The sequence below is a fragment of the Schistocerca americana genome, chromosome 3 (assembly GCF_021461395.2).
Source record: "Schistocerca americana isolate TAMUIC-IGC-003095 chromosome 3, iqSchAmer2.1, whole genome shotgun sequence".
Lineage (NCBI taxonomy): Eukaryota > Metazoa > Arthropoda > Insecta > Orthoptera > Acrididae > Schistocerca > Schistocerca americana.
Window position 1 is genome coordinate 889,474,276 of NC_060121.1, and position 13,373 is coordinate 889,487,648.

The following is a 13,373-nucleotide window of genomic DNA, read 5'->3' on the forward strand; positions in this document are numbered from 1 at the left end:
CGTGTGTACAAAAAATTTCATCTACGTAAGATGCCAGTCCAAGTATGTGTCTCCTTTGGCAACCACAGATTAAATACCTCTCCCTAACATTGTTAGATAAGATGCCTGCTGTTTCATTTCAGTGTGTGTCTATACCAGTAGCAAAACATTAGTATGGTACATAAATTTAAATATGAACTAACTGACAACGTAAAACTAGCCAATTTTCCTGCTGCTTTCTCCTGTTACTATACAGCACTTTAAACAATGAACAAAAGACAAGTGGTAATCTAAAAATATAGCAAATCTAGCAAGGACATCATCCAAGATGGGGAACATGTTTGAATAGATCAAGGCAGAGAAGGAAAATCAGCTGAGTATTTTTCAAAAGATTAATTCTAACATTTTTCTGAACAGATTTTGAGGCACTACCAAAAACATAAATCTGCACAGATGGGCTAGGATATGAACTCTGTTGGAAAGTCCAGTGCATTATTCACTGTGTCACCTCAATCAATCACAATAGAGAACTTGGGTCAATGTTACTAGTGTCTTACTTATGACATCATGGGGCACTAGCCAATGGCAGTGCATTGGCCCAAAATGGATTACATATCTTCTGACTCTATTCCATTAATTGTGTCTGCTGTCACGAGAATGATGCTTTCCACTATCACTGATAATAATGGTCAATTCCATTGCAGTAGGGGGTCATGTCTAGTTTCAGACAGGCCATCTACTGCCACTCTTTACTACCTTCAAAAATCTGTAAAGTCGTATATATCAATCACAATAGAGAACTTGCATCAAGGTTACTAGTGTCTTACTTATGACATCATTTGGCACTAACCAATGGCAGTGCATTAGCCCAAAATGGACTACATATCTTCTGACTCGATTACATTAATTGTGTCTGCTGTAACGAGAATGATGCTTCCCACTACCACTGATGATAATGCTCAATTCCATTGCAGTAGGAGGGCCATGTACAGTTTCAGACAGGCCATCTACTGCCACTCTTCACTACCTTCAAAAATCTGTATAGTCATATATCTCTCATTAGCGCCATTCATGATAAAGGAACATTTCACACCTTAAGACTTCATATTTTGTAATATGAATAATGAAAAATCTAAAGAGGTGAATTAGTTCAGAATTTTCCATACATTACTATGTCATACACACACAAGATACAGCACTTATTATTCCCATATTTTTCTTAACAAAAGACAGAAAAAACCAGAATTTCAAGAAGTGGATATACTGGAACACAAGCAGTAATTCTTGATCAGGACTTTACCAATGGAAGAAGATTCCTACCCTGGAAGCCCAAGATCTGTTACCTTCACCTGTTTTGCATATATGTCAATACTACCCCATTTGTTCCAGTTTCTGCAATTATCAGGTAGATTTATCCTATTCTAATTTAATGTAATTCACATTATTTTGAAATAATTGTGCATGCTTTCATTGGCGCAACAAAAAATATTTTTCACATCACAGTTAGATCATACAAACTGTGTTACATATTTCACAGAATTAATACGTATTTATCTTTAAAAATGAATATGTAGAAAAAAAATGTGCATCATTGATTACTTGATAGTTAAAAAAGAAGCTAAGCAACATGGTTACAATGCTAAGGAAATTAACAATCAGCAAAAATTGCAAAACGTCTAATCATTTTGCATTTGAGAGATAAACAGGGAAATAAATCTCAATATGACTACACTACAGTGACGTACACAGATAAAAAAAAGCCCCTCTACAGAGCGACAGAAGAAGTAGCAGCATTCTGGCCCGCCATTCCAGTCTTCACGAGACTGAATTCACTGATGAATGCATCCGTGTGCTTCGGATCCAAATTCTTCAATGCTCGCCAATATATCTCACTCACATTCTTTGCTTCACCAAGTTTCTGTTCAAATTTAACGTAATCCATCCAGACATCTGAAACAACAAGAAGCAAAAAAGATGCACAACTTGTGATATAATTCCAATTCTCTGCTGTCTTTCACTCTTAATAGATGACTACTGCATGTCCAAATTCATAACTGACTGACTTCCACAGAATGCAATGTCTTCCGACAAATTAAATTTGTTTGAAATTTTTCAATTTGTTTGATACCAGACACACTAAATATATTAACTTGTGTGGGTATCTCTAAGGCGAATGCAATGTTCACATCCATTTATCAGTTTAATGTTAACATAAAATAATAAAAACATTTATTAGAAGACAGCAGGACAAATACATTATAGTGACATTAGAGGGTTTGCAGGGCAGTGTTTAATTTCACTGATCCATCACCACTGATATGCTGTTTTTCACATAAATCGTTTGACAAGACCACATTATGAGTGTTTGTGCTATTGCAGGCAATCAAATGAATAACAGGGCTACCAACAGATAAGATCTCCTATCGGAGCCCAAAAAAAGTGAATATGCTCCTGTTTAAAAGTGTCTGGCTGAAAAGTGGAGTACCAGTTACCTCATTCTACTTTCCTCAAAACCTTTAAAACTTTTCCCCAAATTTCTGGCTTGCGAATATATTCACAATCTTTTTAACATGTAATTCACCTCTCACTTCCACAAGGTCCCCTAACTAACTAGCTCACATCCACCCACTTTCACTCATTCATTCAGCCCCACTCACTGTCATCCCCCCCCCCCCCCCCCCCCTGTATCTAACAGCTTCCTTTATTTTGCCTTACTACTGTGGCCTCTGTCTCTTCTCGCTGTCATATACCTCTCTTCCTCGTTGTCTTGTCATAGATTGTGTCTCATTATTACCAGCTCTCACTCACTTACATTGTCTCCTTCTCTTTATTTGTCTCCCACTGCTAGTGTCTCCTTCAATCTTTTCCCAGCACTTTTCCTTCACTGTCATCATGTTGTACTGCTATTGTGTCCCTCTCTTTCTCTCACACAGCTATATCCCCTTGGCTCTTTCTATACCACAATCACGATCTCCTATCTTCCAGCATATATTACTTCTCACCTCTATCTCATTGCCACTGTCTCCTCCTCTCTAAGTACAAAAAAGCGTGAACATGTTCGCATGCTAAATTTTTGGGAAAATTTTTAAAGGTGCTGATGAAGGCAGAATAAGGCAGCTGGTACCACACTTTTCAAATGGTTCAAATGGCCCTAAACACTAGCGACTTAACGTATGAGGTCATCAGTCCCCTCTACTGAGAACTACGTAAACCTAACTAACCTAAGGAAATCACACACATCCATGCCCGAGGCAGGATTCGAACCTGTGACCATAACAGCCACGCTGTACCGGACTGAAGCGCCTAGAACCACTCGACCACAGCAGCCGGCCCCACATTTCAGTCAGTGTCTTTTAAACAGGAGCATATTTGCTTTTCTCATGCTTCCGACAGGAGCATATTTGCACTGGTTCCCTTCTTTTCCCTGCCACACGAAGGCATGTCACTCGTATGAAAAGAACTTTATGGATGATTAAAATTTTGATAGTTTACTTTTGGAAAAGTGAAGTAACATACATCTCAGACTGGATTTTACACGTGCTTGCATATGCTCCAGTTCTACAATGGGGGGTTCTCAGAAGTCTTATGATGATAACAGAGACACTTTATGGCATATTTCTCCCTACTACATCAGTTTATACACTATGTTTCCCTGACACACCAGATTTTGTACGTTCAAGTATAGCAACTTTGAACCTCTGTATCTTGGAAGTGGATACAAACATCAAGAAAATTTTCAAGGTCGCTCGAGATTGGGATATTAGCAATACACAAAAAATTTCAGCCTTCTGCTGTGCATAGTCTTGGAATCCACAGTTCAGTATCAGAAAAAAATTGTTTTCTAAGGAACCATCCATGAATTAATGCTGCCTCCATAAGCCCCTTAAGGTCCACTGTAGACCATATCAAACGCAAGAAGAACCAACACATTTGCTCCATTTAACTAAGCAGCAGAAAGTGTGTAATATTCATACTTTGACCCTGTACTGTAGTATAGAGACACTAAGATATAGAGGGTCTATACAAGGGCAATGTACTTGAGGACAATATTATGGAAATGGAAGAGGATGTAGATGAAGATGAAATGGCAGATATGATACTGCGTGAAGAGTTTGACAGAGCACTGAAAGACCTGAGTCGAAACAAGGCCCCCGGTGTAGACAACATTCCATTAGAACTACTGACAGCCTTGGGAGAGCCAGTCCTGACAAAACTCTACCATCTGGTGAGCAAGATGTATGAGACAGGCGAAATACCCTCAGACTTCAAGAATAATATAATAATTCCAATCCCAAAGAAAGCGGGTGTTGACAGATGTGAAAATTACCGAACTATCAGTTTAATACGTCACAGCTGCAAAATACTAGGCAAACCTACGTTTCTAGCATTTGTAGACTTAGAGAAAGCTTTTGACAATGTTGACTGGAACACTCTTTTAAATTCTGAAGGTGGCAGGGGTAAAATACAGAGAGCGAAAGACTATTTACAATTTGTACAGAAATCAGACGGCAGTTATAAGAGTCGAGGGACACGTAAGGGAAGCAGTGGTTGGGAAGGGAGTGAGACAGGGTTGTAGCCTCTCCCCGATATTATTCAATCTGTATATTGAGCAAGCAGTGAAGGAAACAAAAGAAAAATTCGGAGTAAGTATTAAAATCCATGGAGAAGAAATAAAAACTTTGAGGTTTGCCGATGAAATTGTAATTCTGTCAGAGACAGCAAAGGACTTGGAAGGGCAGTTGAACGGAATGGATAGTGTCTTGAAAGGAGGATATAAGGTGAACATCAACAAAAGCAAAACGAGGATAATGGAATGTAGTCAAATTAAATCGGGTGATGCTGAGGGAATTAGATTAGGAAATGAGACACTTAAAGTAGTAAAGGAGTTTTGCTATTTGGGGAGCAAAATAACTGATGATGGTCGAAGTAGAGAGGACACAAAATGTAGACTGGCAATGGCAAGGAAAGCATTTCTGAAGAAGAGAAATTTGTTAACATCGAGAATAGATGTAAATGTCAGGAAGTCGTTTCTGAAGGTATTTGTATGGAGGAGGAGGAGATTAGTGTTTAACATCCCGTCGACAATAAGGTCATTAGTGACGGAGCGCAAGCTCGGGTGAGGGAAGGATGGGGAAGGAAATTGGCCATGCCCTTTCAAAGGAACCACCCTGGCATTTGCCTGAAGTGATTTAGGGAAATCACGGAAAACCTAAATCAGGACGGCCGGAGACGGGATTGAACCATCGTCCTCCCGAATGGGTATTTGTATGGAGTGTAGCCATGTATGGAAGTGAAACATGGACGATAAATAGTTTGGACAAGAAGAGAATAGAAGCTTTTGAAACGTGGTACTACAGAAGAATGCTGAAGATTAGATGGGTAGATGACATAACTAATGGGAAGGTATTGAATAGAATTGGGGAGAAGAGGAGCTTGTGGCACAACTTGACTAGAAGAAGGGATCGGTTGGTAGGACATGTTCTGAGACATCGAGGAATCACCAATTTAGTATTGGAGGGCAGCGTGGAGGGTAAAAATCGTAGAGGGAGACCAAGAGATGAATACACTAAGCAGATTGAGAAGGATGTAGGTTGTAGTAGTTACTGGGAGATGATGAAGCTTGGACAGGATAGAGTAGCATGGAGAGCTGCATCAAACCAGTCTCAGGACAGAAAACCACAACAACAACAAGAACAACAACAACAACATGATTCTTTTGTTTGGGTATACAAATGGTCCCTAGTCCAAGGGCTACACAAAACACTTGACCCTACCTTTTTGTCACCAACAGAACCTGAGGTATGCGGACCAGAAGAATCCCATATTTATGTGCGGCGATTTGGAATGTATCAGGTAGACATGCATTATTATTAAATTAATTAATACAGCCACAGTAAATCATTAACCCTCTGACTGCTCTGGATTACAATGCACATTGACAGAGCTGGGTGTTATGCATATGACCGTCCACTGGATATAAAAACCATTATCTTGGGAACGAAATGCGATATTGTCCTGCTCTCAATTAAAAAAAATAAAAATAAAAAAATCATTATCTTATCTACAATTTGTACACAGAAATGCATGAGCTAAAATCAACCATAAGTAATGTCTACACAATGTGTTTTAATCTCTGCAAACTTATTAAAATTTTGTGCAATGCTTTACTAAATTTGATGCAGCACAGTAACTATGACAAATAATGAAAAGAAATTCACTCCTTTATTGAACAAAGATGTCAAACTCTAAGACGTGCAAAACTCAAATTTTTTCACCAAACAGTTTTCTTAAAATTGGATGAGTAAGTATTTCATAGCAACTGGAATGCCATCCCTCAGCACAGGTTGCAGCATTAGGTAAGTGGTACAGTGACAACAAAGTTAAACCTCATGAGCATAAAACACATTAAATTTCATTAACAGAAACAAGTTTTATTTACAAAATTCAAATGATATGCACCAGCAAATTATTTTTTAAGGCTTCGACATGCCATTCATATTAATACTTCTGGCAACACTAATCCAATCAAATAATTGTCAAGCATGATTACAAACAAAAAGCATTGCCATTCTGCAAGGGGCACATCTCAAAATTATACTGTTACGAATCTGTATCTGAATTTGATTTGACTCATGACGGATGATGTGAGAAAGCACGGGTCACACCTGTTTATCTCACACTTTTCTCGTGACATACTGAAAGCTGCAGTATTTCGTGATTTCCAAAAAGCATTTGACTCAGTATCGCATCTAAGTATATTATCAAAAGTATGATCATATGGAGTATAAAGCAAAATTTGTGATTGCATTGAGGATGTTTTGGTAGGGAAGATGCAGCAAGTTATCTTAGATGGCGAGTCATTGTCAGATGTAGAAGTAACTTCAGGTGTGCCCCAGAGAATAGTGCTGGGACCCTTGCTGTTCATGTTGCATATTAATGACCTTGCGTAAAATACTGATAGTAATCTCAGTTGATTGTTTTTTTTTTGTTGTTGTTCCCCCCCCCCCCCCCCCCCCTCCAGATGATGCAGTTACTTATACTGAAGTACAGTCTGGAAGAAGCTGCATAAATATTGATTGAGATCTTGGCGAGATTCTGAAGTGATGAAAATTTGGCGACTTGTTTTAAATGCTAAGAAATATAAAACTGTTCGCTTCATAAAATGAAAAAACATTGTATCCTATGACTAATGCCAATGAGTCACAGTTGGAATTGGTCAACTCCTAGAAAGACCTGGGTGTTAACCCTCTGTAGGGCTATGGAATGGAATGATCACATAGGCTCAGTCACGGGTAAATCAGGTGGTAGACTTTGCTTTATTGGTAGAATTCTGGGAAAATAAAGTCAACTCTACAAAGGAGATTGCTTACAAATAACTCGCTTGACCCACCCTAGAATATTGCTCAAATGTGTGGGACCTGTACCACATATATTGAACATATGCAGCATGAATGGTCACAGGTTTGTTTGACCTGTAGGTGAGGGTTGCAAGAACTGCTAGACTCTTGAAGATAGATGTAAACTATCCCAACACAGCCTTCTTACTAGGTTTAAAGAACTGGCTTTAAATTATGACTCCAGAAAAATACCACCCCCTATGTAATGCTCCCATAGAGGAGGGGCAGGGCGAGAGAAATTAGGTCTGTCTGCATAGTTCAGAGAAACTTGTGCTAGAAGGCAGTATTCAAATGGTTGGTGTTGTGAAGCAGCTGTTGAAGTTACTTGTGTTGTGATGTGCAGCATGTTTGGCAACTGGATGGTCAATCTGTGTTCACCACAGTTTGGTAGTGGTCATTCATGCAAGTAGACAGTTGATTATTTGTCATGTCCACATAGAATGCTGTACAGTAATTGCATCGTAGCTGATATATAACATGGCTGCTTTGACACATGGCCCTCGTTTATTGGGTAGGAAATGCGGGTGAATGGACTGTGGTAGGAGATGCAGGTGACTGTATGGGGCAGGTCTTGCACCTGGAATGACCACAAGGGTATGGCCCATGGGATGCAGGGTTGTAAGTATGATGGGAATAAGGATGGATGAGAATGTTCTTTAGGTTAGGTGGGTGGCATAACACTACTTTGTGGGATGTGGGTAAAATTTGGTTAGAATATCCCTCATCTAAGGGCACAACGAGGGGTAGTCAAAGCCCTGGTGGAGGATGTGGTTGAGCTTTCGAAGACCAAAGTGATCACAGGAGTGCTACTTGGTGGTTGGTTAAGGGGAGCCAGAACGATCCATCTTCCCCATGTTAATTTTAGCGCAAATACAAGGAATATTTTTTCTAAAACCATTAAACATATTGCTCTGAAATTTGGACTACATGTTCAGTGAACATTTCTCTAAAACTTATAATGTCATGTTAAAAAATATTTATTGGTTTTTGTTTTACAATTTTTTGTAAAGATGCTTATTTTTTTCTCTAAAATTTTGAATTTTGCACTTTTTCTTCTATAACTCTTGAATTATACAATATTTTTTTACAATTTGTTATAAAAATGAAGGAAAAAAAGTAAACAATTGTGTATAAATTTCATTGACATACTGTTAGCAGTTTTTGAGAAAATGTTCCTCAAAGATGAAAATTTTAAAGTTATGGGAAATGGCTTCCAAAGTTTTTTAATACATTCCTGCCCCATGTGATGGATTATCAGCATCCTCTTCTTTTTCCAATGTTAGTTTCCTTTTCACTGGTCTTTTCTTCCCTTATGCTGCATGTTATAGGCTTTTGTCTCTTCTTCCTGCACCTCTTAGTCTTTCTTCATCAATTAGGCACATTGTGGAAATGGTGTTGTGACTTGGTTGGAAACCTAAACGTTTCAGCACATCACATTTGATAATGTTTCCTTTATTGTATGTTGCCACTGCATCATACACTCCAAAATGCAATGTTTTTATCTGTACAAACACTCTTTTGGGAATCCTAATCCAAATTAAATTATTTAGACTTTAATTTGGATTTTTGTGTTTTCCCATGTAAACACTTTTCCAATAAACTTGGCTGTGATAAATCTCTGAATATGGGCTTAATTACATCAATTACAGCATTTGGCAAACTGTTTTTATGGGCGTATTCCTTCCCTGATTGGTACTTACACCATGCGGCATCACCTGTGGGGCACAGTGCATGTTGTGGGTGATTATTTGTTGATGCAGCATTAAAAAAAAATTATGCCCATACTGCTCTCCTCACATGCTCAATGCTTCTTTTATTTTACCTAACTGCACACCCATAATACCTCTACAACCTATCAATTGCTTCATTTATCAATCTTCCTCTTCCTCCAAGGGTCTTACCATCACTAAGCTTTTTAATGTGAATTTCATTGCCATAAGGTTTGAGTTCCTCTACGGCTTTATATCCCTTAGAATCACCATCTCCTAGATAGTTAGTGTATTGTACATTACACGACTCCGGTGATCTGGAAAAAATTGCCTTCACTCCCTCTACTTCCATCGCTCCACTCGTGCCGTGAAAATTTGGCTTCACAACTTTCACCATGTTCGTCCTTGGTATTGCCCTTACATCTACAATGTTTTGAGAGAACAGCAACATTAATTACTTTGCAACTGTCTCCACTGGTAGCTGTCACAACTCCATTTAGAGATTTATGACCTCTACGTTGCCAAGATCCATCTAATACAACAGTTAAATCTCTATAGTACCCATTATCTGTCACAGCTTCTTCATTGTTGTTCGAGCAATATCTTCAGCAGAAGAACTCACCAATTCATTATAAAATCCAAACTTGGATGGTGGTTTTGGCGAGTTCATAATTCCACATAACATTGTCCCTGCAGCACTGCCCTTGCCAATGCAACGCAAGCCATACACTAGCCTAACATTTATACCATACACCTTCTTTCCACTATTACCACTAGGAGGAATGCTGTTAGAATTAGAAAACGAATTTTCTGTAGCACATTTGTTACACTTCAATAACATTTTACATACCAAAGCAATGTGTGAAGTTATTTTCAATTCCAGTTCTCTTTCTTTGCAAACTTGGCATAATATGTTACGTTTCAAAATATTAGAGAGCAAGGAAATGTTAATTATTTCATTCGCATCATTACTGTCACTTTAATAGTTTTCAAATTTTTCTTTGCTGTCGCAAAGTTTCTTGCTGGAAGAAGTTCTATCACATTCATTTGGAATAGTCAGTGAAGCAGTCGGAGCAGCATCTCCCTTCGAAACAACAAAAGATTTCTTCTTCCATTCATTGTGCCTTTTCTTAAACACTCGACTGCCAAAATGAGGCATATTGATAACCACAAACCAAATACGTACGAGCAAAATTCATCAAATACGCAAAATTGAACAGCTAAACAACACAAAGCAAACTCCACAAGTCAACACACATGGTATAGCATTTATGTTTACCGATATGAACAGTCACTTGTCACAGAGATAAAGCCATACAATGTTGCAAAACAAAACACTGTCTAATTCCACACCATTTACGCAGAGCGTCAACTTTGGAGCGATAAAAAAACACACTTAGATTTCACTTAGAAGGGTGAAACTTTATTTGTTTTATTCAGAAAACTCCAAATAATTTTATAATGAAAAAACGAAAAAAACGTTAATTTTGTCATTTTCATTGTTCCAGCTCCCCTTAACAGGGTTACTGCTGTTAGCAGAGGAGACAGCAAGGGGGATCTATTTATGAATGAGCTGGATAGGATACTGTTTGTCAATAATGGCTTTGGTAAGGTTATCACTACCTTTCATCTGCTCCTGTTTTCCACTGCATTTGCAGCACCCTCAGATGGCGAGACTGTAGGGAAAAAGACTTTTTGACATGGAGCAATGACAGTTGCCACAGTGGAGATACTGCTGATGGTTGGTGTACTTGACATGGAAACATTTATGGAACCATGTAATAAGTGTAGATAGACAGGAAAATGGTGTGTTGATTCATTGAGAATGATCAGGTGAAGTGGATTTGGGTGTAGGTGGTGTGGTTGTGGAAGAGACAGCAAAGCAGAGGAGCTTGAAATTTATAAAGCAAAAAAGAAAGAACCAACAAAACTGCTTAACTGGCAGAGCGATTTTGTGGCCAATGCCTACTTTGCTTTGTTTGACAATGTTATGCTTTAATCACTGAACGCCTCTGTTATATATAGTTTGTTGATAGTTTCACCTAGCGTAGAGTGTCTTACATATTTACTTTGTTTTCGTGCATTGTGCAAATAGCTCTAGTTCCTTCTCTGTTTATATAATACACTGCATTAACTAGATAATCTTGTTCACGCACTTTGGGGGCCCTCTGATGGCCACATTCGTCTAACCACTTCTCCCCTATGCATAATTCTGGCGTTAGTAAAACAGAGGGCGCTGATTATGTACGGCAGTCTGTTTTCTTTCATTGTGGCTTCTTTAGCTATTTGTTTTATAGTTTTACATTATTCTGTGCACTATGAAAGCCGTTTATTATTTATGTCATTATCTATAATATTGGAACTTGAGCATATGTCAATTACTGTCTCTTAATTCTTCCTCTTTTCAACAATCTAATTTTTGTCATGTTTTATTTCATCACTTTTTATTACTGTAATGTCTCTCTTACCTTATAAGCCGATTACAAACTTTACCGATTGTATCCCCCCTTTATTTTATGTTGTTCAATTAATCTTTGAAGAATGTGTGTATGCCTACAGTAGTGACATCTGGTGAACTTGCAACACAAACATCTTGTGGCAACTGTACAGCAGTTTCTTTTGAACAGTATTGCTGCTGACAAGATGACTCTTGCATATGCTGTTATTTTTATATATATTTGACGATGCTGGTGCTGATTTTGCGTTTAACATTTGATGATACCACTATGGCTGCAGTACACTAGGACATGTTTTTATAAAACAGGTATGCCTCTTGATTCTTAAAGTGGATAAATGTATATGTATAACAGTAGTACTTTTCATTATGGTCTATTTTATTGTTTTAAGCTGTAGACAATTTGCTAGTGTATTTATGTTTTCCCATATTTTGCTGCAGATCTGAAGATGGTCAATACAGACTGAAACTGGTAGTCTGCTGGCAACTGTTTTATTCATGCCCATTTCGCAGCTTGTAAAACCTTTTACATATTTTGCTGTGGACAGACATTTCTATGTGCACTGTGTTTGTGGTTGTAAATGGAGCATTTTCTTTGCATCTGAAGTTTCATTATTGCGTTTTCTCTCTTGTATATGATTCATTGCTGCAGTATTATTTTGCAGTAGTCAGCTAAAGTAAAATTCTTTGTAAGAGTATCAGCTCTTACCAGTCAAAACTACAAAAATTCAACTATAAACTAAAACCATGAAAAACTCACTGAATTTTAAAAAAATCCCTGAGTTTTCCAGATACCCAGGTTTTTCCGAGATATCCTGGGGCATATACACCCTGACAACAGACATGTACGAATACCAAAGACTTTCATGCCTTCCAAAAAGCTGTAAAAACCTACTTCTTTAATAAATGTTCCTATAATTTTAAGGATTACTTTAAAATACATGTAAATCATTTAGATAAATGTTCATTTGATGTCAATTAACTGACATGTTCAAGAGCCAGTGTACAACAGAATAGTGAAAAAACGATTCAAATTGTAACACATTTGATCATTTTGTGTGTGTGTGTGTGTGTGTGTGTGTGTGTGTGTGGCACGTACGCACTCTCTTGCCTATTTGAAATGTGTGCATGTTAAGTATTTGTGTATTTAAAACTACACATACTTTTGATGACAACTGTAAAATGAAGACTGTCCATGGATGGATGAATAGAAATACAAATTACCAGAAGGGAAGTTACCAAAATCCCCATTTAAGGTACACAACAGGCAAATATGACAGTTAATGGCCAAAAGTCAAGACTGGACCTCAATTTTAAATTATCAGGGCAGATGTTACGTGGAATGGAGCTGAAAAGTCAGACACAATGAAAATGAGTGAAAGAAGTAAGTAGAAAATAAAGTTGTGAGAGATGACAACAGTGTAACAAAATCAAGAAAAAAGGAAGGCTCTGGACAAAAATCAAAAACAAACAAATGATGTAGGGTAAGACCAAAATCTGAAGACAAATGGCACAAACACAATCTCCTGCGGCACTTCTGACATGCAGTGCTATGATCATGTGTAGTGTTGAATGACAAACACACCTGCAACCCAGTGCCTATGGCTACAACATTGCATGTGCATACCTGTATTGTTTTTTCCAAACTGCTCACAGGCGAGCTCATAGCAGCGGCGGACATGCTTGAAGTTGACCTCTGGGACCCTGCACTCCAATGCAGCCATCTTGCTGTGCATTTCGAGGCACAATGGAGGCTGCACACTCAACTTTTCATACATCTTGCGAGCTGCCACAATTCCTGCCGACGAGAAAAAAATCATGCAATTATTCACA

At 38.1% G+C, this 13,373-nt stretch overlaps 1 protein-coding gene across 1 annotated transcript in view; it reads right to left on the reverse strand.

Moving 5' to 3' along the window:
* Positions 1-1,124: 1,124 nt before the first annotated feature.
* Positions 1,125-13,373, reverse strand: part of LOC124605136 (U3 small nucleolar RNA-associated protein 6 homolog) — a 116,970-nt gene continuing 104,721 nt past the window's right edge. Inside the window, exons 10-11 of the mRNA XM_047136619.1 lie at positions 13,168-13,338; positions 1,125-1,929 (exon numbers count right to left, since the gene is read on the reverse strand). Of these exons, the coding sequence (XP_046992575.1) occupies positions 1,745-1,929; positions 13,168-13,338 (356 nt within the window). The 3' untranslated portion in view covers positions 1,125-1,744. The remainder of the gene's footprint in view (positions 1,930-13,167; positions 13,339-13,373) is intronic.